Source organism: Aulonocara sp. 'chitande type north' Nkhata Bay, linkage group LG20 (assembly GCF_057382095.1).
Source record: "Aulonocara sp. 'chitande type north' Nkhata Bay isolate Kocher_YH1m ecotype deep benthic linkage group LG20, A_spYH_male_GT1.1, whole genome shotgun sequence".
Lineage (NCBI taxonomy): Eukaryota > Metazoa > Chordata > Actinopteri > Cichliformes > Cichlidae > Aulonocara > Aulonocara sp. 'chitande type north' Nkhata Bay.
The window spans coordinates 8,517,130-8,545,097 of NC_141363.1; the positions used below are offsets into that span (position 1 = coordinate 8,517,130).

At 39.5% G+C, this 27,968-nt stretch overlaps 1 protein-coding gene across 1 annotated transcript in view; it reads right to left on the bottom strand.

Annotated features, from left to right (window-relative positions):
• Positions 1-166: 166 nt before the first annotated feature.
• prkar2aa (protein kinase, cAMP-dependent, regulatory, type II, alpha A) overlaps positions 167-27,968 on the bottom strand; it is a 45,807-nt gene continuing 18,005 nt past the window's right edge. The window contains exons 3-11 of the mRNA XM_086276242.1: positions 15,644-15,679; positions 9,858-9,994; positions 9,160-9,266; positions 4,527-4,668; positions 3,968-4,069; positions 3,670-3,744; positions 3,497-3,562; positions 3,035-3,173; positions 167-1,522 (exon numbers count right to left, since the gene is read on the bottom strand). Coding sequence (XP_086132368.1) covers positions 1,398-1,522; positions 3,035-3,173; positions 3,497-3,562; positions 3,670-3,744; positions 3,968-4,069; positions 4,527-4,668; positions 9,160-9,266; positions 9,858-9,994; positions 15,644-15,679 — 929 coding nt within the window. The 3' untranslated portion in view covers positions 167-1,397. The remainder of the gene's footprint in view (positions 1,523-3,034; positions 3,174-3,496; positions 3,563-3,669; positions 3,745-3,967; positions 4,070-4,526; positions 4,669-9,159; positions 9,267-9,857; positions 9,995-15,643; positions 15,680-27,968) is intronic.

Genomic DNA, 27,968 nt, shown 5'->3' on the forward strand with positions numbered 1-27,968 from the left:
CTGAAGGCTAGAACATAATGAAGGACCACAAACTGCCTGTGAGAATCAACCAAAGCTCAGTGTTACATGCACTGCATTTGAATCACCCAAATACTTGCATTTACATGTTATTAATATGGCACTGAAAAAAATATCAAGTTGCATTAGAAATTTAACAGAGGCAAGATTTTTTAACAAAATTTTTTATTTATTTTTTTTCCATTTTTAAATCCAGGACAACTTATTCAAGGATAATCAAGGCGAAATAAGCACTAATGTTATATTAGATGTTTTTTTTCTTCCTTTTTTTTCTCTTTACATTGTGTCAGAGATGATGGTGAATTTTATCAGAACTGGTCAAAGTAAAACAAAACAAAAAGCAAAAAAAGAATATAACAATACATTATTAATTAATTCAATACAATGATGTGTGGAGTCAATGACGAATAACAATGGCCCAGAAAACATAGGGTTGTTTTCACTGCTTCTTCTGTGGTACTGCAATAATCACCAGCACTAACTCAACTCGATCAACAACAGTAGAGGAAGAAACGGAGCGCGCTCACAAAGTTCTGCACCCCAGCCCCCCCAAAGAGGAAACACTCTTTTTTTGTTAATTTAAATATTTTATCAAAGCTTCTGTTTTGAATCTTCATAAAATGTTACTAAAATTTATCTTTTTTTAAACTCTCTTTTTTTTTGCCTTTTTGAATTTGAAGTTTTCCTTTTCAGGGAAGTTTTTCATCTCCATTTTACCACAGTGTATCCGTTTTTGCAACTGTGGTTGCCTATATGTTGTACCCGCGTGTGTGTGTGTGTGTGTGTGTGTGTGTGTGTGTGTGTGTGTGTGTGTGTGTGTGTCTCCATGGGTTGATGTGTCCTTGGCTGAGGCTTGGAACAACTTGGAGTTGTTTAAGTGCTCACGTGAATGCAAAGCCTGCACATGTGAAGCTCTGTGTCTTTTTGGACGTGTGTATGGAGTGCTTGTGTACTATACGTCCTTACACTGCTTTTACCTGTTTTAGGTCACTGCAGCAAAGGCATTCATACTGAGAGGTTGAAGCTGGCTCAAGTAACAAGGTATGTGGCCTTCAGCTAGCTCTGTATGTGTATATCTAACCAAAGTCAGCTTAACAAGGGGTCTGTTGAGCTGGTTGTGCACGAGGGTGAGCAGACTTAAGTGAGCGTCTCTCAGTGCCTACAGAGATCAGTGAATGTGTGTGTGTGATGGAGTGTGTGTTCATACTCTGATTTATATACCTGGAGGTGAGCCAAGTACACTTTCATGCATTTGCACCATCTGTGTAAAGCTTATGAGTCTCTATAGCCACTGCATGATGTGGGAAAGGACATATGTCTGTGTGTCTGTGTCTGTATGTGTGTTTGTAGTAGAAGGCACGGAGGGTGGTATGGGAGGCTCAGTCTCTCAGGTCCATGCTGGAGCCAAACAGAGCCACCAGCTGCTCCTCATAGTGGGCGATGTTCCTCTTCATGATCTCCTTACAGGAGCCCAGGAGGCGCTCAAATGCCTGGATGTCTATTACTAAACAGAGAAACAGAGATGGATGTGAAACACATCTGAGGATTAAATTTAGTTGTCACAACACATTTAAACAGTCTACAAGGGGTACTGTTGAAATGTTTCCCCACATAAAGTTACATATATATGTAAACACAGGACTTTGTAGATTGGAGGGAATGTAATCATCTCCATCTTAACATCGCAAATACAAGGGGATGGTTGTGGACTTTAAGAGAGGTAGGAGGAGGACATAACCAATACCGATAACCACCCAGAAGCAGAAGTAGTCTTTAACCACAGATACTTTGGTGTGCAGCTCAACAGGAAGTTGGAGCCATGAGGAATAGATAAAGTTTTTCTGTTTGGGATGTGAGGCATTATGTCTGTGCTGAAGCTGTCTGCCTTTGTGATGTAAATTTCCTGAAAAGAATAAATAAAGGATTGGCTTTCCCAAACATCTACATTAGAATATCAGGGTAGACATATTTCTGAGGCGCAAGTGCAATGAGTAGAGTTGCGATTAGAATCATCTGAAGCTGCCAAGCTGGAAACACATCTCACAAGAACCCCACTTGAACCCCGAGGTCTCCAAAGTACCAGACAAATTCACCTCCATCAGGACAAATGCGAGCATAAGCATTCATCCCGAATGAAACAACAACTTCAGTCATCAGTGAAATGTTTCTGATGCATCATTAATACATTTAGCAGACTGCTTATCTTATCTGTCACAGATGCACTGTGACAGATATACATGTTCATAACAGCACTACAGGCACCAGGGGGCCTTTGAAGTCCTGCTCATCTTTAACAACGGTGGGAGAGTGACAGGAGTACAGCAGACAGAATATGCCGCTGCAGTACAGATTAATGACACTTCCTCTTCTTAAAAGATCAAGCATTTGTTCAAGACAAGCTGGGGTACCGTCAGGGAACAGAAAATACACTGAAATACAAGATGGATAAGAGTGTATACTAACAGTGTATTTATGGTTAACACTAAAGAGGAGTAAACAGGGGAACACAGAGTGGAGCTAATACACCATTAAAACAAATAACAGAGATGACTGGAAAACTAAATAAAAACCACAGGGATGCTACAAAAACACAACCAGTTATTAAAAAAAATAAAAATAATAATAATCCTGTTCATTTTCAAAACTGAAGAGCTGCTCATACACACTCTGAAGAGCCTGAATTAGTGTACCCACTTTAAAAGCAAAATAATGACACAATGACCTTCAATCAAAGAGGAAAAAAAAAAAAAAAAAAAAAAAGGCGATGAACAGCCGGCCGTGAATTAATCAAAATTCAAATGCCACTTGATATCTCAGGCCAAAATGCTTGTAACAGTTCAATTAGTAGAAAATGAATACCACAGACCTGTTGAAAGTTTGAGTGGTTTAAATACTACTCATTCACAGATTTTATATGATGCCCAACTATATACAAGGGTTACACACATCTAAGTTCCTTATCACTATCCTTGAGATAGCAGGATTGGCACTGATGTCCAAGTATATTTTGTCTTACCCAAACACTTGACATCTCCCACTGCGTAGGCTGAGGCGGCCCGGGGCTTGTTAGTGACCAAGGCCAGCTCCCCGAAGTACTGACCCCTGGTACAGCGTGTTATCTCCACCTCCGCATTGTCTGCGTGGTCTGCCTTCGTCTGCAGGAGAGGGGGGAGGAGAAAAGGGAACAGGATTAAAGGTTAGGAGCCTCAACCCCGAAGCAAGAGGCACTCAGCAGACTGAGCAGACAATCATGAATCCCATAGTTGCTAGGCAAATAGAGGACACGCTTTTGTGTTGTGATGGATTTCAATGGAGAGTGTGGGTTGCTATTGTGCTGTACAGAAATTACCTGGTGAAAGAATATAATCAGGCTTTTGTCTAACTGCATACTGTTAAACCAGTAAGTATGATCCTAAGTTTTCTGCTTATAGAAATGCACATTGAAAATACATTCATTCAAAGAAGTTGAGCTTCTTACTTTACTCTTCATCATGATCTTGACCTCCCCAGACTCTACAATGTAGAAACAATCAGCTTTGTCTCCCTGAGGAGAAAGAAAAGACACTTATATATATATATATATGCTCTATATGAATGTAAAGACCTTCAACGCTGCAGCGTGAAACTACATCTGATAAATGCATCTCTCACCTGTGTGATGATACGTTCGGCATCTGTGAACTGCTTTGCTCCTAATACATCAACTAGCTTCATCCTCTCTGTTGCCTGGAAAGAGAGAAGACAAACATTTAAGGGAAAATGGCAATATTGTAGAAGAAATGCATCAAAAATGTTGCAAATACCCCCAAAGTCAATCCAGCTCATCTCAGATTCATCAATCACATTCTTATACTTTCTGCTGAACTTTAGACTCTTTAATATGAGGGCGTGGGGGGGCCTAAACTGAGTAAGATGAGGCTTATTTCAAACCAATCCAAGTATAACTCACCTCCAGTGATTTGAGTAGGGGCACTGACTCAATGAAACACTCGTACATCCTCCTCTTCTTGGCATTGTTCTTTACAATGAGTCTACGAAATGTAGCACGGTCCTAGGAGAGGAAAAATGTCTCTAATAAACAAATACCTCATATAGAGAAAAAGTCACATTGTTCTTCCTCTGCTTGGCCAGCAGGTGGAGCTGCAGCGGCAAAAGACATTACAAAGCCACTGGCTCCATTCATAGATTACAGGAGTCCATTCTTAACATGCTTCAGCATCACAGCCTATTAAACTGTGTTCAGTCACAGAAACAGCTCCCAGCCTTCACAGTGCAATACTCTTGAGACAATTTTCAATGAAAACAGTTTAAACCTGAGCTTTACAGACCCGTACAGGCTGCTATACTATTACAACAGATGTACAACAGTTGATGTAAGTTCAAAGAGGTCATAACTGAAATGTTACTGAAAAACAAAGAACAAAATGGAGTTAGAAAATGCTTAATAATGGAGTTTCATGTAGGTGGTGGCTTTAGAAAAGGATTTAAAGTGGATTATAAGTTCTTACCAGTCCCCATAGCGCTCCGTCCTGGGTGGCTACAATGGTGGCGGCACGTGGCGTGTTGTACATGAGTGCCAGCTCTCCAAAGCTGCCCTTATTGTTATACTGACCCACGCATTTTCCTGAAACCACTATGTCATACACACCCCTGGAGAGAAGGCGAGAGAGCGATTGACAGAAGGTTAGAAATAACAAGAAGTCAGCAGCAGAGTCTCAAAGTGAGAAAAGTGGGGCACTTGGACAGAGCTGCAGTTTCAAAGAAAGTGATTCAAGATCTGCATAAACATTTTATGGCTTCTTCCTCTGACTGTGTTCAACCTCTCCACAAGCTTTGAAAAAATGTACCATTTTAGTTGCTATAAGAGGTTTTTTGATGACAGTCATCACTGATCACCCAAAATGAGTAATGTTTATTAACTACAAAATGGTGTACATGGTTATCTATTTACAGAGCATCTCTATCCTGTGGATAGGACCGTGATAGTGTGGTACACTTGGTGACTTGTGTTTATTCTTAAAAAGAAAAACAAAACAAAACAACAGAATGCATTGATTTGCAAATCATTTCAATGCTATATTTCAGTAATGTAAGCACATAAAGATGCTGCAATGTTCTGTGAAGCTATCTAAAATGGATTGATGGGCGCGCACAGGTATAACCAGGGAAAACGTATCACTGCAAAAAATACCTGAACTCACTTAATTTGAAGAGCATCTCAGAGAGGAAGTAAAGATGGAGAAGTGTCTATTTCCCTGAGAAATACTGTGTAAGAAGAAGCTCAATAATTTGTAATACATCTCTCAGTGTAATATAACAAGGAAAATCTTTGTTTCCAAGGGACAAGGCTGAAAACTAATAGGGAACAGGCAGAATCATAAGGCCCCGAGGAGGCACTACATTTAAAACATAAAAGATTTTATAATGGAAAAATCAGTGGGTTCATACAAGCTCAGGAACACGTGTGAAAAACACTGTCAGCAATGAATAAAAGTGTAATTGACACATCCTCTGGGCACAAGCTCATTTAGGTACAGAGGTGCCATCAGGACTGCACCATTCAAAATAAGAATAGGCAATTTCTATGGGCTTTAGGCATTAGCTCACATATGTTTGTGGACCACCGACTCTGAACAAGCAATGCAAATTTTGAAGTAGTACATGCTGCTGTATCTATATCAGCCTGACTATAGCAAACTACTTTCTTACAACATTATAGCTCCACAGTAAGAGTGTTGGGGTGATAAACTGATCTGACTGCAGTCCAGAGCTGTCGCTTATTAAAAGCATCTGGTACAATATGAAATGCAAAATACCACGGAGGATTGCCGAACCGCTCAAAAATATTTAGTGAGAATGACAACACATTTCACTATTATAACTCCAACAGTACCATTAACCATGTTTGAAAGAAAATGTGATTAACAAAAGTCTTAACTTTTCTAAAATGTGGTACTGGCATCAAATTTAAAATGATCATATATTTTTCAAACTCAAGAAAATTCCTCACTTTTACCATTTTCTGTTTTGTCGTTGTTCTTCTACCAATTAAATGTACTTCAAATGTTTTGCAAATCATTCCAGTCAAATTCTTTCATTTTACAAAGCATCCTGTTTTGCAATCCACTATGTAAAAGATTTAATAGCAGGAAAACATGACAGGAAAACAGTTGGATTTGTTATATTATCCCACTGTCTAATAAAAACAAGGTTATAGTGCCTACTTGACTCATTGAGACTAATGCTTCAGTTGAGAAGCCCACTCTCCCTCTCTGTCTGCACGAGGATTAAACCTGGAGTAGGTAATTTGCAGCGTTGTTGCTTGGCAGGATTAACCCCTAATTTTGTAGGCTAGCCAGTCTTCCCATTGGCTGCGTAGAAGGGATAAAACCCTATCGGTGGCGACTGAGTATTAGCTTACGTCGACTGGATTATCATGACAGAGGGAACAATGATAACCTGTTTCGCCAGCTGCCTGAAGTTAAGATGTAGCTACAGATGAGTGAGAAAGTTAAGCAGTGAAGGATCTGGTGGATCTGTTCATTGCAAATCAATGCAAACTTGTTCGATGTGGTCACCTTCATCCTATGGTGAGACCATTCTGCCATTCATAGGGCAAGAGAAGTTAATGAATGGCTTTATGATGTGATTCAAATCCATTGATAAATTAAAATTTAAAATGAATTAAATTTAAATGATAGTAGATATGATATGAGATCCGAAAGCTGTATTTGCATTACATGTGTTAAATCCTTCTGGTAGAGTTTCATAGATTTGTAGAATCCATGCCAAAGCGGATTAAAGCTGTTGCAAGTTACTTCGACAGTTTTATAGCCTCTCTTTTCTTCCCCCCTCTAGACCCATCTGTATGTGTTGTTCACACATTATTCAACAACCAAACAGGTGTGAAACCTGGTGGCCACTGATAAATTTCATGCTTGGATAAATATGTCTGGGTCAATATAAACAAAGAGCCATGATTCTTTCACCACCTCTGTTTCTTCATTCAACCACTAGGAATAACATCACACTAGCGTAGTTCAGTGCTTTTGAACTCAAAGTGTTTCTAGTGTTAAATGTACTTTCTTGATAAACTGCAGCAAATGAGAAAACGACGAGTATATTTGTGGAACTGCTGCTCAAGGACAAACGGATGTTTCTTCCTGCACTTAGGGGATGTGTACATAATTTTTCTAAGCCCACCCTTGGGCACAGCCTTCAGTGATGTTTAAACTAGATACACGGTGCAAATGCTCAATATCAGTAAACAGAATTAAAAAATTATTTTGGGCACTGAGCTTCACAGTGATTTGAAAATATATAAGACATTACAGCTTTCATGAGAAAAACCCAGGCAGGAGAGAAAGATTACGCAACTTAATGATTTCAAAACTGAAACTTTTAATTTAATGATTACAGTAATAACACTTTAAGTAATCACAGCTGAAAGCAACAATGATCCTTTTTCACATCTTTCACGTCACTCCTCCCATTATATATTTACTCCTCATCCTTGAGGAGCTCTGAAGGATTTCTAGCCACTTCCTGTCTTAGAGGCTTTAGAACTGACTGTCTATGATTTTGTTAAGTGGACATTTACCATATAGTGGCACACACGTCAGCTACACAAACCCATTTAGTTATGCCATTCAGAATCAGCTGACAGCAGAAACAGACCAATCTGTTTAAGCTGATTAATAATATGACACCATAAGGAAAGCAGGAGATGTCTATAATACAAATATGCCTCAGTGACATACGAAAAAGATTAAATGGGAAACAAGCAATGTTGCTTTATCCTATTATCCTCACTGCTTTTCTTTTCTGTTTATCCCTTCGTCTCTCTGTGTGTCCATGTTCACACCCCACCCTGCTCGTGACATTAGCTGCCACCTACACTTTGCACAGGCTAGGAAAAAAACCACAGGATAGTATATGATCAGGCAGGCATGCTGCTCATAAAGGTCACTGCATGTCTCATGTACAGGGAGCACGCTGTGTTTAAAAGTGTGTGTGCAGATGAAACGATAGCACACGAGTGGAACTACACTGCTGTACTGCACTGATATGAGCCATGCCAAGAATGAACTGAGGCCAGGGTGGGACAAACGTTGGCAGGCCACCAGAAACACAATGGGAAGTCTGTTCTCTCTTCAGTGGTAGAGGTTAAAAACTGACATCTTGAGGTCAGGCTTTTTTCAGTGCAAGTAATCCCTAAGTCATTCTTAAGTAATCACTTTGGTTAGAGTAATGTAAGCGACAAAGATGCTATATCCTACAAGAGCACTGTACTCTTCGAGATCACCATGGAAACCTTTCAAGTTGCATCTAACATATTTTAAAGTACAAAACTCTTGAAATGAACTTAAAATGTTTGTATTTCACCAAGGCCTGAGAAAGTTAATGCAGCAATCAGCACAACTTCCTGCAGACGAATGAGTAATTATAATTTTCCAAATCACAATGTGTTCATTTTTCCATATTACATATAACGCAGAGGGTATATTTAATGCAAGTCAACTTTAACCTGGCATGTAAAGACCTGTGAACGCACCATGTGTTTACATTAACAATACAGCAGGTGAAATACACAGCTCCACTAATACCATAAACACAGATACACACGCCTGTCAAACCTGAACAATGCACAAACCCAAGCCCAACTGTTATGACCAGCAGTCACAACTTATTTACTGATTTCTAAAAGAACAGCCGTGCTTTTTTAAACTACCTTCTACTCATTTCTTAATTACCATAATATACTTTCTAAGTGATATCACTATGTCAGATCTAGTTTGCAGTTGTTTAGGATGTAATGGAAGGATTTATTGTTTTATACTTTATGAGGCTCATAATTGTCTGACTCTTTTCCATACAGACTGATGCTACATTATGATGCAGGAATATGGCACTGCATTGGTTTAAATAATACAAATGTATATTGTCTGGTCTTTCAGTATAATATAATAACTCAAATATACAAAACAGGAACTCTGGTCATCACCGTCTTTTGCAACAGTTATGCTGTAAAACACCATCACTGGCCTTTTTGCCATCCAGCCTAGCCTAAATAAACAGGCTGTATTTGAATAAACAAACAGTCCCAGTTTTAATGATCTGACACGGGCATCTGCTTCTTACCTCTCTATGACATAGAAGTTGTCTCCATCATGTCCCTGGTCTATGACGTGCTCCTGAGGCTTAACAATCAACTCAAACATAGCGTCCAGCACCTGTGAGAACTGCTCCTTCATACGGGAACAGAAAAAGGATGTCAGCCACAAATGAGGAAGATGAGTAACAGGGAAAATATATTTTGTGTGCGCATGCGCTCGTGCATCAATAATTTCAGTTAGCTTCTGTGTGTGTGTTGCTCCTGAAGGGAGACAAGAAGAAATTTAATTATCCCATCAGGGAAATGGTATTAGAAAATACACAAGGGAAAGGAAGAGGACCATTTTCGAGTCCACAATACAATATTTTTTTTCACAATGTCAGATTTACCCCAACAGCAATTGACTTTAAGAAACATAATTTACCTGTGCTGTTTATGTGACCCAAACGAGTCAGTAATTCATTGCACACACAAACACCACAAGTAGTAATATAGCATTATTTGCATGTAACTCTACTGCACTGTACCCAAGTTAATAATAAATATTGTTTCATGGCCTCACTGACAGGTTTAATGAGGAAGGCATCCCTTCAGGAATCATTCTTTGTTCAACCTTTCTCCCCCCCCCCCCCCCTTTTTTTTTTTTAATAGTTTTATCCATTGCTAACCATCTGTGTACACATCTCTTCCTGTTTTGTTTTGTTTGTTTGTGTGACTGATTTACTTGATCTAGTGTTTTGAAGAGTAGGATGTCTCGGCAGGCCTCTTGCAGTCTGCAGCGCTGTTCGTCTGTTTTTGGGTGAACCACTCTGGGTTCAGTGTCCTCGTCATCCTCGTCTGGGTTTAATGGTTCCGCACACACTACAGACAAAGAAATCCAGGTAAAAAATACAGTTTTCTACTACTCTTTCTGAGTAAGCATTAAGCCACTTCAACTAAAAAATTAATTACAGTATGGTGCAAAAGTTTGGACCCCATCCCCATTCATTTATATTTTGTTAGGAAAATGGGAAATACATGCAGTGATTTACTGAAACAAGCAAACATACATGGAAATATTCTTCAATACAGCCTGAACTCTCTTATGCAATCTTTCTTGTATTTTTTTTTTTTTTTAAGTAGTCTTCAAGGATAGTTCTCCAGGCTTCTTGAAGGACATTCAAAGCTCTTCTTTAGATGTTGGCTAACTTTTGTTCTGTTTTCTGTCAAGATAATCCGACACTGCTTCAATAATGTTCAGGTCCCAAAGCCACTGTGACTGATGGCATTGCACTATGGGATTTTGTATCCAGGGATGCTTTTATTCCCTTGGAAGTCTGTTTGGGATCATTGTCATGCTGAAAGATTAATCTGTTACTAGACACTTTCCAAATAGTATTGTATGCTGCATCAAAATCTGATGGCATTTTTCGTGACTCTTCATAACTTCTTGTCCATTTTGACAAGACCCAACACCTCTGGCTGAAATGCAGCCCAAAACCACTATTAAGCCTTCACCGTGGTTTAAAGATGGCTGCAAACTCTCACTGCTGCACCTTTTACCTGTATGGGGAACGCTCTCTCAGCCATAGTGAGACACCTCACTCATGTTATCAGAGAACAGGGGTTACGGAATAGAGTAACCTCAAGTTATAAACATACCAAAAACTTGCCTTAAAAATGACAAACCTTGTCAAAAATACACTACTCTGTCCCTTACATTGTAAACTGGTACCGGTAAGCTAATTTACTAAATTAACTTCAAAATGAACCACTCTTAACAGCCCAGAGTCCACTCAACAAAAAGTGTGTATGTAAGATAATTATGTTTGTAAGATAATTCAATTTTATCACATTCTTCTGGACAAGGAAAAACAAACAAATGTTTCTACACACAAGCGTAGGGAAAGAGAGGACCGCAGGACACTGGATTGAGGAAATGACACATGTGCAGCGACATGTTTTGCTACAGTGCATGACAAACACTGACAAGGTAATTTTAGATAGTCACTATTTATCTGTTTCCTCCCTCTCTGTAGAGAGAGACACCACTTCTCACAAAACACATTGATGCCTCCGTGTGTGTGTGTGTGTGTGTGTGTGTGTGCGCGCAAGAGTAGAGTCTTCTCTTCCAGCAGTCATAACAATGATGTTTGAAGCAGTGTGATCTCTAGAGAGTCAATGTGCTAACTCATTTGTTTCAGTTTGAAGAAATAAAAATGCAAAAGTGTGAGTTTCAGTGCTCTTTAATTCAGAATATGGTAGTTAATTAGGAGTGAGAACACAATCTTAAACAATGAGGCATCACACCCAAGACCCACAAAGGTAATGGACATATTGATCATCCAAATAGGTTATTCCTTACTTTTTCTGCCCCAAAATACAAGTGTTTGGACCAAACGCTGTATTATTAAAAAAGAAAATAATGATGATAAGTGCATTTTTTGATTTAAAGCACAGTTTAAAAGCTCCAAGGCTGAATTTTTTGTTTAACAATTTAAACTACGTCATCAGAAATTCCTTTACTTAGCACGTCCTTGGAAAGCGGCCCTCTCCCCCCCAACTATTTGTTCTTGCATTAGAGTGGACAGAAACTCTGAGCAGATCCTCATATTAACTGCTATAATACAAAACAGGACTCTCATAATATCACTGTACAGAGAGGATATTTTGATTTATAGTGCCAAGCCACAACAAACGATGCCCCATCTTTGTTTAATTAACTTATTTGGAAGTGTTGTCGAACACTGCACTAGACGGTCTGAAAGTGAAATCACGCCTGTTACTAAATGAACCACAGACCAGTGGTTTAATATCACAAAATAATCTAATTATTAAGGAATCCTAATTACAAGACAATGCCAAGAAGGTTTTAGGCAAACATCTTTGTATCTAAATAACAATCTCCTTGTGAAATTAGTCACATATTAAGTTTTGGATGCTACACCTACCTCACCATTTAGAAAAGCAAAGAGTAAATGCTTTTGTGTAACTGTTGGATGACATCATTACACCTTTTCTGGACAGTATTCTACTCCCTTTTCTTCTCTTATTCATTTAAAGGCAGACCACCCCTTTATTTTTAATGAAACACACAGATAACTCATTTCTTTGGATTTTGGCTGCCTTTTAGATATATTGCAAAATCTGATCGTAGTTTTCTGGGTTCATAATTTCATCAATTTTGACAAGATCCTCAACACCACTGACTGACGTGCAGCTTGAAAAGCATGACAGGGCCTCCACCATGTTTTACAGATGGCTGTAGACATTGTTGAACCTCTTTTTCCTTCTCCATCAATACCAACAGAAATTTTAAACAAAAATTTCAAATTTGGATTCATTACGCCATAAGACCTGTCCCCACTGACTTTCAATCCAGTTCTTGTGAAATTTGGGGATTCGTGGGATATTTGTTCATCTGGTGTAAGTTGTTGTTTGTTTGTGTGTGTGTTTTTTAAGGCCTATAACCTCTTCCTTTATCCTCCACTTCTACAGTTTTCCAAATAGCTCTTCTTTGGGATTTTTTAAAAGATTCAACTTTTTAACTGGAGCAAATTTGTTTTTGCAACAGGCTGTTAGTAACAAATTGCCTCAGGATTACAATTGAAAAATGATTGTCTGCTATGTGTAGATACTAGGGGTGCAACGATATTCGTAACGATATTGAACCGTTCGATACAGTGCTTTCGGTTCGGTACGCATATGTATCGAACAATACAACATTTGTAATTTATTTTATCAACTTTCCTTCTGACGATGCTGTCTGTGTTGAGCGCTCAGTGAATCTGCGTTCGACTACTCCGCCTAGGCTGCACTGTCGAGCGCAGATCCACTGAGCGCTCAACACAGACAGCATAGTCAGAAGGAAGAGAGCAGGGCAAGCTAGCAAGACAGAAGTTAAGCTCTCCTTGCAACATGGACCTCCCCCACCCTCATTCAGATCTGGCGTTTGGGATTATTTTGGTTTTCATGTGACGTATGACCCTGAAGGTAGGCGAGTCATGGACTAAAGTAAAACAGTATGTTGGATGTGCCATGCAATGCTCAATTACATGGGTGGGAACTAGTGTGTTAGCGCAGTTAGCTCGTTAACGTGTTGGCCGTCTAGCCCCATGCACAGGGCGATCGGCGGTAGCTCGTTAACGGAGATTTGCCGTGTTGTGGCGTTAAGGTCATTTCAACGAGATTAACCTGAAAGCACTAGTGGGAACACAACGAATATGACTGCACATTTACGCCGACATCATCCTAGTGCAAAGACAAGTGGAAGCAGACAAAAACAAGCAAGCATGCTACTAACTTTAGCCGAGTCATTTAGACAGCTGTTAGCACATGATTCTCCTTATGCTGCTGAGAATATAGCCCAGAAGAAGCGGATAGTATAGCTTTTATTTTGGAAAGAGACATTTCTCTGTAATAAACTCTCTTTTCCAAAGATGAGCGATTCCTCAATCAGATACAGGGCTTGCAATATCGCTAGCCCGACGTCCTGGAGCTAGCGATTTTTTCAGTCGGGCTACCAAAATCTCTCTTCCCTGCCCGTCGGGCTATTGTAGGAAGGAAAAATATATGTCAATGCTTTTGCATTCTTTCAGAAATGTAGCTGGGTAAATATGTCATTGGCATCGGTGAGCCACTGTCAATATGTGACATATTGAAATCGTGTTTGAATTTGCGCTTGTTTTTTTGCTTTCACTTTGCAATCGTGCGAACTGTGTATAGAGAGCGACAGCACTGATCTGTGAGTGATGATAATTTGTGCACCAATTCCTCTGACATCGTCTTATTAATCGTTAGCTTACTATGCAAACATGACAAGTGAAATCTCCCGCAGCAAGCTTAAACATGTGAGGTTGATCGCGCAGAGAATCGCTGAGCTTATGTGAGTGCGTGTGTAAAAGCAGCAGGATATATATTTTAGTTCTGCTGAGCCAAATAAGACAGGTCAGGGTGAAGAAGTGACAGCCAAAGAAAAGCTTACTGCAAAACGGAGAAGTTATGACAAATCAGACTATAAGGCAAAAAGAAAGTGCAGCTTTATGGTTTCATGGACAAAAGAATTTCTGTGGCTGCGATATGATGAGCTAAATAACCAGGGCTGCACATAAGTGGTCCGCAGGTGCGCATTCGCTGTTATAATAAAAAACACGCACAAGGGTTAGGGTTAAATTTAAAAACTGTACTTTTGAGTTAAAATATATATTTATAATTTTAATAAATGACAAATTAGAAAGGCATGAACATTTTATTTTGTATCGAAAAAATATCGAACCGTGACACCAAAGTATCGAACCGAACCGAACCGTGAATTTTGTGTATCGTTGCACCCCTAGTAGATACAGAACTGATTAATTCCTGAGGGATTTCTAGGCAGGAAAAGAGAGAGAGAGAAAAAAAGAAAAGCATCCTGTGTAAAAGGCCAGGTACATACGTTGGACTAAAAATGCGTGAAAAAGCAGCCAAAATCCAAAGAAAACCTTTGAAAGACCTTTAGAAAGAGAACTACTGCTCAAGACTACTTTAAAAATAAAAAAGTGTGGCTCCTCGTAAAATATAAAGAAACAAGGGGAGCTCAAGACTTTTGCAAAGGACTGTATATCACAACCAAAATGCCAAAAAAATAAAAAATGAAGCCATCATTGAATATACATACAAATGCCTGAAAAAGAAAACTACAAACATGGGCCTTCGTTTCTGAAGAATCTTTGCAGTGACATCTCTGGGAAACATGACAAGCAGCACAGTGACGCTCCATCTTTGTTGTTATATTAAAGCAATTCTTCCTCATGGATCAGAAGGGATCATCGTGTCTTACAACATTACCACAACAAAGGTTGTGGCACCACACAGTATCTTTGTCAACAAAGAATATTTGAACAGTTTTGTTTACCAAATCATAGCAACAAGGACCTCTGGGCAGCAAAATGTCATTGTTCTAAATTAGCTTTTAAAAAAAGAAAAGAAAAAACAAAGAAAATAAAGTTGCTAAAATGTGCACTTTCTGTTAAAATGTGCAATTTCTCCAAGGAAACCATAAGACTGGGGTAAAGACAGGAGGTCAGTAATGATAAAAAGGCAGTGCAGATAAACATCAGGGGACACACCCAGAGCCTAATCAAAGTGCAGCGCTCTGTGACGGCTGACGACATTCAGCCACTCGTGTAAACACTACAGAAGTATGACGGAGCGTGAGAAAACAAGAGCACAGCGCACACCAAACCACAGACGCTAAAGCACAGAAACAGAGACGAGGCAGACACACAAGACCCAAAACACACCACAGTGAAGCTTCTTAACACTGTTGTACATTTGTGACGTGCACAAATACAGTGATTACCCCCCCAAAAAAATGCCTAAACACAGTTCTACTGCAAAAGCAGATACTAATCAGCCCCACAGGCACGCACACACACAAATAAACTGTTGGTAAGCTGTTTTGGCAGTGATGTATGTAATGTCGCCAATGGTGTGGTTTACACTTGGGGGACATGACGTCAAACACACACAAACACACGCCGGTGAACTTACCCGACACTCTCCTGTTGAATCTGCTTGGTGGTGGAGCTGTGAACAGACAGAAAGAAAGAATTCTGTTTTAATGTGGTGACATTTAATACAATTTCATGATTATATGGAAGAAGAAAAAAATCCATATAACTATTGTGTGCTCTGAATAGACGGTGTTCATAATTGAAGGAGATTGGACAAAAGGTAGACAGACAGAAATAATGAGACTAAAAGTGGGACACATTCAGAGATGCAGGTGGGCAAGAAGATTTAGAGAGAAACCAAGTCCAACCAGGAGAGATTTAGAGATAAGAGAACGCCACAAAGAGCATTTTCAGATTAGCACAGTTATCAGTCTCTTTATACACATTAATGAGCAGTGACTAAAGACACACACACACACACACATTCCCTGAGCTGAAGAGATGCATTTTTTCATGACTACAAAGTGGAAAAATAAAACAAAAGTTGATCACAAAAAACAAAAACAAAATAGAGATATGAATATGCAACAAATAACTTAATAAGGAAGTCTCAGATGCATGTTTACAAGTAAAGCATATCCAACTATTCGTACGTCTAATGAAGGTTATGCTGGAATAAAATCTAGCTGACAGATCACATTACATGTAATAATCATTTGGTTGCCTAAATAAGCAACACAATTCCCCCCCCCCCAAGTGTTGACAGGTTTCTGCGTTCAGAGGTTTGCGGTTTGTTTATATTTTGTTTCAACAAGACGACTTGTATGCACGCCAGTGTAGCCAGCTTCAAGCTGCTGCATAGCACTGTTTGGATGCACAGATGCTGCTGGGGCGCTGTTGACATTTTTTGAGCCGCCAGGGTAGCACATGTCTCTGCTTTCAAATTCAGCTTTCAAGGACTCAAAACAGCATGCACCTCCACTACCAGTATGTAACGGTAATCGCTGCAGATCAATGCAATGTGATGAAGAAAAAACAAAATATGAGGCGGCATGTTGTGTTTTTCTGAGTTCTGCTCATCCTAGATTCGGCAATAAAAAAAATCAATGTATTCCTGAAACCCAAGCTAACACATTGTACTCTGTACAAACTAAACAAACACTGAGCCAAATGTTGGTCAATGTATTTACATTAATAACTGCATATTCACAGAGATGCTTATCAACTTGCGTCATGTTCATACAAGTGGATGGAGTGCACTATGAACTCAGATTACAATACAGTTTCAGATGTGGTGACATGTGTAAAATAAAGTGGAACAACCCTTCTTTTATTACACTGCCCTATAATTTATAAATAAGAGCAATCATGAAAAAGTCCCCTTATGGTGTCAATCATGATACAAGGAGCAATAAAACAAGAAATGGACTTTGCCTTCAGTCTTGATTAAAACACCTAGTAAAGGCCTTTCTCCTTAGGGACACCAATAAACTTGCATGTATTAATACTGAACTTTATATCATGCTACAAACGAGCTATCCACAGTGCATACCAGACATGAAAAGTAGGGCTGTAGTCTTAGAGTTAACTGGGTGAGACTACAGCCTGAAACTGGTCTAGTTCTGCGAGTGTAAGCTGACCATTTGGGCATGGAGCAGCTACACTCACTGCTGGTGCTGCCCCTTTTTGTTGTTTTGGGTTTTTTTTCCCCCAGACTTTTCCCAGCTGAGCCACAGGAATACTTGCCAGGAAGCCATCCTTTTGCTCACAATCTTTTCTCCTGGCTTTATGGCCTCTCAAGATCAAGGACCGGTGAGGCCCTGTGGCAAAGAAATTATTAACAGGTCAATGAGCTCTTCAAAGGAAATAAAACAGCTTTAACATTTCTAGCCGTTATTATTCAGAGTTTGGACAATAACACATTAATTTCCTGTGTTACTTTGATAGTTGATTATACAGGAGCTGGCTTTAGCCAATGTTAGTAACAACATTAAACCCAAACACAGGAAAAACATCCTACCTAAATCAGGGAATGTTTCCTGGAAATGTTTCAACAACAACTATAATCAAGTTTAATATGTGGTCATGATTTCAAGTCCTGCGCACTTGACAAAAGAAAATTTTCAGAGCTATGGCAGCCCGGAAGAACACAGCTGGGTATAAATAGATAGCAGTGTAGATGAGAGCATATGTACAGTGAAACAATGTCTCAGCAGTGTGTGTGTGTGTGTGTGTGTGTGTGTGTGTGTGTGTGTGTGTTATGGCTGGGAAGTATATCTACTTTAGTGCATTGATAGGTTTTCAAATGAGATACAAAATGAGACAATATCACTTCTACCTGGACAAACTAAAGTTGGTTACATAATGTGTTTCTTCGGTAAAGCCAGTGCAACAGCTGTGCCCTCAAGTTTGTATGTGATTGTGAGTATTTAAGTCTGTGTGCAACATGGCCTTCATTTACGCACGCAGAGGGTAAGTTTGAGGTTCTAAACACCTACTTTCTAGCAGTGGGCTGTTACAAGCCAGCGTGGGTATGGTTCACGGCTGAAATACAGATACACACACACACAGCATGTGTCTATTGCTACCTTATTACCATCCTGTCAGAGCAAATTAGATCTGGACTGTGAAGACAGGAGCTTGGGGAAAACTCACATACACACACCACTTTACTGCAGTCATCTGGGGATATGGAGAGGGTTTAACAATGCCTGCTCTCTCTGGAGATCAGGCTTACTTTGGCTCAACAGATAAAGCCACAGAGGGGTCCTAGTTAATAGTACACTGACATCTGTGTCACATCCAAGAGTAAATGATACACAAGTGTGCGTGTGTGTGTGTGTTAGCTCTCACATATATACCAGATAGTCAGGTTCTTGTGATCTCCTTTACTTGAAATCTGGATCTGCCTGCTTGCATGTTCAGTTTTAATGCCATGCATGAGTAAAACAGTGTCGGAGCCTCCCATAAAAGTTACAAGCCCAACAGAAGCATTCCTTGGCAGATTGTGATTTAACCATTCAAATAAAAGCAAAAACCTAGCTCTTGAAGAGGCTCTACACAAAGTAGAGGCAGATAACCTTGTGTTTTCTCATAAAACTGGGTGGGTAATGTTAATGAACATTAGCCAAAACAGGAAGTAGATTAATCTTCATTTTGCCAACACTAATACATGAAGTGGGGGGGGGGGGGGGGTTGGGTTGGGTTGGGTTGTAAAATAGCACTTTGACAAAACAATGTTTGTCTAAGAAACAAAACAAAAACACCCCACAAATGGCTCATAAATACAGATTTTAAAAAAATCCAAAAGTAGTCTTTTTTATCTACAAAAGGGTCACTGTTTTGTTTATCACATGAGCAGTCAGTGGTGACACACAATTACACTGATATCCTATTTCACTTATTTAACAGGGAGCCTAATATATTTCATGTGAAATTAGAAAAAAATCTCAGTCCGGGCACCTAACTTATGTCTTACAGTAGTGATGTCAATATGGCTTCATAAATGCACACTGTTTTCTGTATTGGTAATTACTGTGATGAGCTTTAAAAACATCTTCTTATTGATTTTTACAAGCTACAATGGGAAAGTCTAACAACACTCTGACTTCAGATGCGTCGTCATGCAACCAAAGTCAACAAGTCTTAGCTTCACAGAGAGCAGTAGTATACTTTTGCCCTTTTTTCACATGTTTAGTTGTTCCTCCACCTCTTTCACTGGAAATCATGTCCATAAGAAATGTGGTCAGCACACATCACTCGAGGTGAAGCCTGCAGAAAAGCAAGGCTGGAAAACAACCCACCCATTAGTTCAGGGTTAAAATTAAATGGTCTATCACTGACTGTAAGTGTTCTTGAATAAACTAGAATACTGTTTTCTATAACTAACAAGATGAATATGTGCTGTAGTTAACTTGGACATCAATGCTAAAATACATAACAATGTACTATGCCTTTAACACACATGCACATAGCACTAACATTCTTCCATCAGTGACCTCAGGTTCACCTGCTCATTCATCTATCAGCCCTTCCATAAGAGCTTGGTAGGTCTGAAGATATACAATTTGTGATACACTGAACGAAAAACATAACATAAGCTGGTTTCTTAAAAGAGGTGCATTGAGAAAAATCCCGACACCACCTGGGAAGATTTAACTTCAGCTTAACCTAATTTTTACCCTTTCCCAAACACACTTTTCTCTCCCTTCAACACAATCCCCATTTCCCTTAAGCGCTACCATTCACCCACCAACAGGGAGGACGCATTCCAAACTGCTTAAAATGATTTGTTTTGATCCGACTCAAACTCACGAACAGGTCAGATCGCTGCAGGTACCGCAGGCAAGAGGCACAAAGACGAGAGAGGAAAAAATATATATATATTCTCACACAGAATTTAAGATCCACACATAGACCACAAAAGGCCATGCTTGGAAACACTGATGTACTTTGTTCAGCAAAAAGCTGCAATAATGCCCACCTCACTGCTCTTTGACTGAATATATGCAGACAATACTTTGTTTTACGGCTGTTGTCTGTACTTTTGCCCTTTACATTTAAAGCACACACTGATTTCCGGACCACTGTTGCTTAGGTTTCACGTTCCTTTATATGGTCTATCTAAAAGACTAATTAATCACATATTTTACAAGTTAATACTGTCCTCCTCCGTGATTTTACTGTATCCTCAAATGGTGCCTAAATTCTTTTGGGTTTTTTGGTGTTTTTTTATTTGAATGCAAAAGATTGATTCCCTCTTCTTAGAGTCCAGAAGTTTTCAAAGGCTCATCTAGTTTCTTTTGGGCAGAGAGAAGTCCATAAGAATTGCTTTTAACCTCCTAAGACTCGAACTCTTCCATGGCATGCATTTTTAATTTCTCTTTGATATTTGGGCATATTGGGACCCGATGAATATAAAAACAAAGAATTACCAGATTTTTTTTTAAACCAGATTTTTGTTTCTAAAAATAAATAAATAAATTAAAAAAAAAAAAAAAAAAAAAAAAAAAAGAGCGCCATATGAGGACATTCGTTTAAAATTTCGATAGAACAGTGGCAGTATAATGTCCTCGTAAGTGGATATCAGGCCCTTGTAGAGCTAAATTTAGTATTTTGGTCTAAATAACCCAAAATGTGATGTCCACATATGTGGACACCAGGTCCTAGGAGGTTAAGTTCCCGTTGGTTGTCTGTGTCCCCTGATTGTAGGCAGCATACTGCTTGATTCCATATAACACTGAGGGCTCTGATATATTTAGCGCTGCCCTGGGATTACTGCTGCTGTGATACTGCAACCATATTTCAGTGCTGCCATGAAGGTTGCACTGAAATGACAGTGGTATGAGGAGCTACACCTGCAGGATCTTATCACAAACTGCTGATCTGCAGCAGTTCACATAAGTGATGATCACTGCACTGGCGATCTGCTGCTGCACTGTGTTTACTTCAGAACAGACCATTTTAATGCGATATAAAGTCTGGGCAGTGACGTGAACAGTGAGATGACTTTTCTCTGGTCCTGTGGTTTTTTAGAGCTATGCACTTCACCACCATGTGTGTCAAACTGCAACCAAAGTCAACAAACGAAACAGCAAGTAGACGTGGATCTTTCAGGGTGATTTAGGTGCAGTGTTGAGGTGAGAAACAATTGTGCTGCAGAAATCTTTTCAGCCCCACCCCCAAAAAATCTGAAAAGTAGATCTCTAATATTTAAAAATAAATCTACTCTAAAAACCCATTGACTCTGGTCTGATGACTTTGCTGATCAAGTGTTCCAGTGTAGCCAGTAGATGTTTGGATAATTTTCAAATGTCCATGCTAATGGCTAAAAAAAAAAAGTATATCTAAACCTTAACTGTAAAATAGTTTGTTTACAATAGTCAGTTTAAAAGTGATTTGGGTACTGTCACTCTGCAGAGTCCTCTGTTAAAAGGATGTAGATATAATAAAATTGTGTGTGCACATGCTTTTATGCATTTCCAGTGTGTGGGTGCATAAGGCTGCGCATGCAAAGCGTGAAGTGCTCTCCCTGCAGTCATGTGGCTGAGGGGGTTGGGGGCGGGGTAGGGTGGTGGTGGTGGCGGTACCAAGTGTACGCCTGAAGTTGCCTTGGCAACCTAACACAAAGAAGATCTCATTGCCATAACAACACAACCCCCTTCACAATCTCTCCCCCCCCACACACACACCCACCCCACCCCAAACAATCCAGCTCGTAACAAGTAGAAGAGCACCCCCCTCCTCATGTTTTTTCCATTTCTCTCCATCCCTCCCTATACTCCCACGCACAGCTATAACAGCATTAACAGATGGAGGGAAGAGTAAAATAGAGAGGGGACCACAGAGGAAGAAACAAAAACACCAGAAGGGGTGATAGAGTGATTCTGACTGTGGAGGGGGAAACAAAGTGAAGGAAAAAAAAGAAAAAAAGACTATAAAATGCCTTGATAGCATTTGATGAGTGATGACTATTGAGCTACCTTGTATGACTATCAATACAGAAAAGGAAAAAAGGAAGGAAAAAAAAGAGAGCACCCTGACTTGAGACTGTGCATAAATACAGGAAGTGGGCAAACTGATATGACAGGGGGAGGGAGAGAGAGAGATTCCCTGCTTGGTGTTTTCTATCGATTTCCCTTGCAACCTTTCTCAGTGTGTAACTGTCTGCTCAGCCCATCAATACATCATTCAGTTAGCTGGAGGAGACCAAATGAGGTATTTAGCCACAAGATGCTTCAAATTCCAATTCTGCAATGTTTGCTTCAACAACAGGCCTACTAGGTGATGACGCTAATAAGACTGACAAGTTTGAGAGGTACAGTTGAAGAAAACACAAAAGACAGATCTGCTACAGTTAACAAGGAATAAATGAGCCCCAACTTAAACTAAGGAAGCAGCGCTGGCTTTCAAAGCGTAGTGCTACAAGAAAAAAAGTGAAAAGTTTGGATTTGTCTGGTAATAGCTGCTCACACCTCCTAGTTTCCGTTTAACCACTCTTCCTGGAATAGTAACACTGAAATGGAGGAAATTTTTGGCTTTTAAAAGACCGGGTCAGTCCATTACATTAGCCATCCTGGCAGAGAGTCAAACACCATTTAGAGTCTTCAATCTATTAAACAGAATGTGTCTGGCAGAATAAAATAGTGACGGGGACTTAGGGCTGTTCGATATAACGATATATATCAGATGACGATGTAAAAACGTCTATCGTTTCATTTTACGCTATTGTTTGTTTCGTGGTGTCGCAAAATAAACTGTTTACAGCAATATTTTTTCATTATTTTGATGTCACTGTAGTGGCTATATTAATTTCTTCAAGTTCTCTCTTTCTCTTCTATTTAATGTAACCAGTGTTGGGTAAGTTGCTTTAAATTAGTAACTTAGTTACATTACTAGTTACTTCTATCAAAAGTAACTCAGTTACTTCAAGTTACTCGTTACTTTCAGAGTAACTAGTTACTAGGGAAAGTAACTTTGATTTTACTCAGAATTCTCTTGTTAATGTGTTGCTTCCGTAACTGGATACCCAGCAAGATTGCCAGTCTTCTAGCTTGCTTACTTGCCACAAGTGCACTGTGCCACCTACCAATAGAAAGGAAAAAATTATGTGCACATTTCCACGAGAGAAATCCCACGCCTGATTCTATCCTAGCCTGCTTTTTACATCCAACACAAAGACTGCAGTCGTGGTGCTTTCGATTGTACTCAGAACTTGGAAATTCTGCCTTCTGAATAGGAAGATGTAGGTAACACCAGACTGCATATGAGCTGCATACAGAGCTGGACTGGGACAAAAAAAAAAAAATTGTCCCGGGCATTTTGACTAGAGACCGGCCCACCATTATAGGAAAAATCATAAAGCCTTTGAATGAAAATAAACACTGTTGTGACAGTGATGTACACTGTTCTGATGGTATATATGTATCAATCAATTGTTTGTTGTAAGACTCAGATAATTATTTTTTTAAAAGTGACATTTTAAATGAGAATAAGAAAGTATTTCCTTGTGCCCCCCTTTCCCTTTTAATTCCCTACATGGACCTCTGGCAGCACTTTGCTAGACCCGCCCCTGCACAGTTACCAGCTGTCAGCTACTTAGAAAAGGATCCTGGTGTTATTTGTCTCTCAGAAACAGTTCATAACTTCTCTTCAACTCATTCATGTCACCTAAAAGGTAAACCTGTTTCTCCATCACAGCTCTGATGATTCAGTAAGGACATCTCCTGGTTTCATCTTCATGTTTCCCTCTCACCACATATCCAAACCGACATAATGACCAGCAGCTTTTACAGCTGTGGCTCCAGCAAACATCAGCTGATACTAGAAATTAATATTAAATAAATTCTAACAACAGCTGATCAAGCTTAAAAGTGCTGCTGTTGTTTACCACGACATCCGCTGGTTTCCTCTTTCTGGCGCAAAGTGGGCGATAAATAAACAAGAGAGAAAAGCCGATCAGCTGATCATTGATCAGTTTCATGATTGAAGTAGAAACAGCAGAGGGAGGGGGAGAGAATGAGAGGAGAAGAGGCAGCTGTGCAGCAAAGACATAGAATAACTCCAGCTTTGTGTCTTTTTCATTGTAGCTGAAGTCTGGGACAAACTGCGTTCCTTCTCAGCTCAACACGAAACGCATAATATTTTCTCTGAATGAGATGATTCCGTTTTTTACGGGACAGTTGGCAACTCTACTAATTAACCTTATGAACAAAATAAAGTTCAACATCAGTAACATAGCACCCACCCAGCTGTATAGAAACTCCGTCATGCTAGCTAGCACGCAGTACGAAAAAGTCAGCATAACGAAAATAAACTCCACCTAAACTTGGTTCATATCTGACCCAGATGGACTGCAGATTATAACTTCTTACCTGAAGTTCAGTTCACCTGACACTCTCGGACCAGCGGCCGCTTCAGGTCTCTCCTCTTGCCTCCCTTTTCCTTCATCCACCTGCTGGCCTCCACCACTTGCTAATGTTATTGAATCTGTGGAAGCTCCGCAATAGCCACCACACGAAGTAACGAATAACGAGCCTATCTAAATCCCAGTAACGAGTAACGCGTTCCTGGTTTTGGCATAATAACTAGTTACCGTGTTCGTTACCACAATAATAACGTAGTTACTGTAACACGTTACTTAATAACGCATTAGTCCCAACACTGAATATAACCACACTACAGACAGACAAGTGTTGGTTTTTATGCGTTGTCATTAGAAACAACAACGGTAAAACCACCGCGTGTTCACTTGTTCCACGTAAACCTTTCACAATAAAGCTCAAAATCTTGTTGAGACTTTTCAAAATAAACTGATTCACGTGAAAGATGCAGAGTGTTTACGGATGAGAAGCAAAATGAGCCATCAGGTGCTAAAAAATAAACCTTGGACTCAAATGTTAGAACAGGCTTTTCCCCGCAGCACGCTGTGTAATAAATACTCAAAGAAAACGGCGGCCGTTACAACCTATGTCTAAAAATGTATAGTTTCATGCATCAGTTAAAACACTCGACTTCAGGTTTGTGACACCCAGCTGGAAACACTTCACGCAAGTCGAGCTGCCCGAGATTCACAGAATTTACAGAAAATGTTACATTTTTGTGATTTATACCGTTATCAGACGATAGATGTCTTAATATCGGGATATGAGATTTTGGACATATCGCACAGCCCTACGGGGACTTGATCGTGCTTGGCATGTATGTGCTGCTGGCAATTTTTCAGAACAACACTGAAAATAGACTATGTGTGACTATTTGACACCCTCTATTAAATTAAGAAAATTTACCTTAAAGTCTAACCCTAACTCAAGTTTAAAAAATGATACACATGCACAGGTCCTATTACAGGAGGGGGAAGACCATTATTTTGCCAGCATATCAAACATAGCTGAAGAAGTGTAATGATTGATTGCTTTTTCATCTCTAATTCCACAGTAGCAACTCCCAATTACTGAGAAATTTGTATAGTTTCATCCCTACAACTTGGCTCAACCTGCAAAAATGAAATGTTAGTATTATTGTTTTGATATTGTGGCTTTATGTCTCATAGAAAAAAACAACAACTGCATCTAAAATGTTCACAGCTGATCTATGAATACATCCAAAATATAAAAACACACATTCAATAATCTTTCAATAAATGCAAAAAAACAAATATAATAACTTAGTTGGTACTAGCCCTGAGAATAAACTACGACTTTACAGACATTTGTGATTTGGAGTATTCTATCTATTCCTCTCTCCCCCCTCACCTAAAGCATATTCCCTGCTCAGCAACAATTCCTGCCATCTGTTCCTCCTCTCTCCATCTTTTTTCATCCAGTCCTCTCAGCCTCTATGCTTATGCCTGTTCCTCTTACTTTCTCCGCCTCTCAAGGCCTGATTGATAAGAGCGTCAAGGGTCAGGGTCAGATGTGGAGCTTCCCCTCACGTGTTACCTCTCCTCCAGAGCTAGCCACCAAGGACTTCAGCAAGACTCTACTGGCACGATCTCACATAAACGCACTCGCATGCATTTACAAACAGTAGCTTAAACAGGCATTTGGACCCACAGCAAGACAGAAAGAGCAATCCACACAGATACATAAAGCATAAGAAAGGTGTTCATATAGGCACACAAACAGGAGATGTAGACACATAACTGGCAAGCTCAAAAGCAGACTCAATAAAGCACATCATCAGCTCGAGAAGTACTGCACACTCCCTTGTACACTGAATACAAATCCACTCACTGGAGGGAAAAGTACAGAGGATTGGCAGACTGGTCTGAAGTGGGGGGAAAAAAAATTCTCTGCCATTACCCTGCATGTCCTCCTCCACAGATAACATTTACACATGTACCCCTATATATCACCAGTCGGCAACAATACATTTTTTAATACAATTTTTAACAGCGATTTTTAATGAATACAGTTTTATTAAATTTAACTAAATGCATAGTAGGGAATAGGGGCAATATACCCTCAAAATTATATCACAATATTTCAAGAAGATTTCTGAATCTACAGAAAAAATACAGAACAACATTTCATCAAAGCTTGCAGCTTGCAGGCAGCATTATTTATAATATCCTTTTCTAATGAGCAACTGTCACAAATGACCCATTACATAATTTGAAGTGTGAAGCTATTGAAGCAAGGTGCCAGCACCAGGAGCATTACAGTGCAACAGTAGTGACACAGCAATATATCAAGCATAAAGATGTAAGCACTAAAGTAGCCTAGGTAGTATTTTCTCTGGAAATTTTAAGTAAAACTATAATATAGTTGTTTAACACTTTAGTTTAACAGCAACAGAAGTAAGAGTTAATCCTGTAAAATAAAACTGAAAAACATTTTCTAGCTGGTATGTTGTATATCTTGGGCCAAGATTTTTAACCACTTGCTTTAAAACCCTGCCTTTTTACCATGTGACCATCCACTGTTTGCTCTTCCTGTCATATGGTGTGCAGCTAGCAAGTGAGTCGTTTGTTTACTTTTGGGTCGCATATCACCAGCTTCTAGCATCTCCTCCTTTGTATCCTTGTACTCACTGGTATGTTTTTGAAGTGGTGAACCAAGTTTGCCGTTTCCATCTTGTTCCCTAGCAGGAACAATCTTCTTGCAGATTTCCCAAAGTACTACGCTTTGTTATAGGCTGTTAAGCTAGTTCTCTTTTTAGGTACTAAATCTTCATGGGAGGCCTTACAGGCAGCTTTGCTCACAGACATACCTAGTCTCGTCTCCTTAGTGCACACAACTACTAAGGTAAATGCATAATGTTGCTATAGCAATGATATCATGATATGACATTTTAATATCATGTAAACATTTATACTTGTATTATTGGGCAATATGACACGGCACAGCTCTAGTAGGGATACAATAGGTGGACATGGTGGGCGACTGGGTCGTCTCAGAGTCTTAGTCCCAGAGTAGTGAATGTTTGTCTTTTTTTCGGCAACAAGAGAGCTACAACAACTTATTCCTTTTAGACTGGTCTTGTTGACCAAATGTTTTTTTTTTCCATAACTCTAGGTGAACTAAGCAGCAAGTGTAAAAAACTGAAGAAAAAAAAAAAGTGGTGACAAAATAGCTTTGCAGTAAAAATTAAATAATTTGATCTCAATTGTCTTATCAAGAACAGTATTCTCACTGTTTTCTGATAAATCAGTTCAGTGTGTGGTTTCTGAATGTGCCAACACATGTGGTTGCTTTACAGAGAGGAAGCAGATCGATAACAAACCTTGTGGCATCTTTTTGTGTCATACTGGGTTAAAATGTGTAGTGCAATGCAGGTATCAAGAACGCTGACATATCATGCCTGCTGGTTGCAGTGCGTCATACCAGAGTCAAATTATGAGTGTCAAGCAACCTGCCAATTACTGCATCTAGCAAATTGGGACCTTACCAAATAGACAGAGCACACTCTGAAAATGCTTA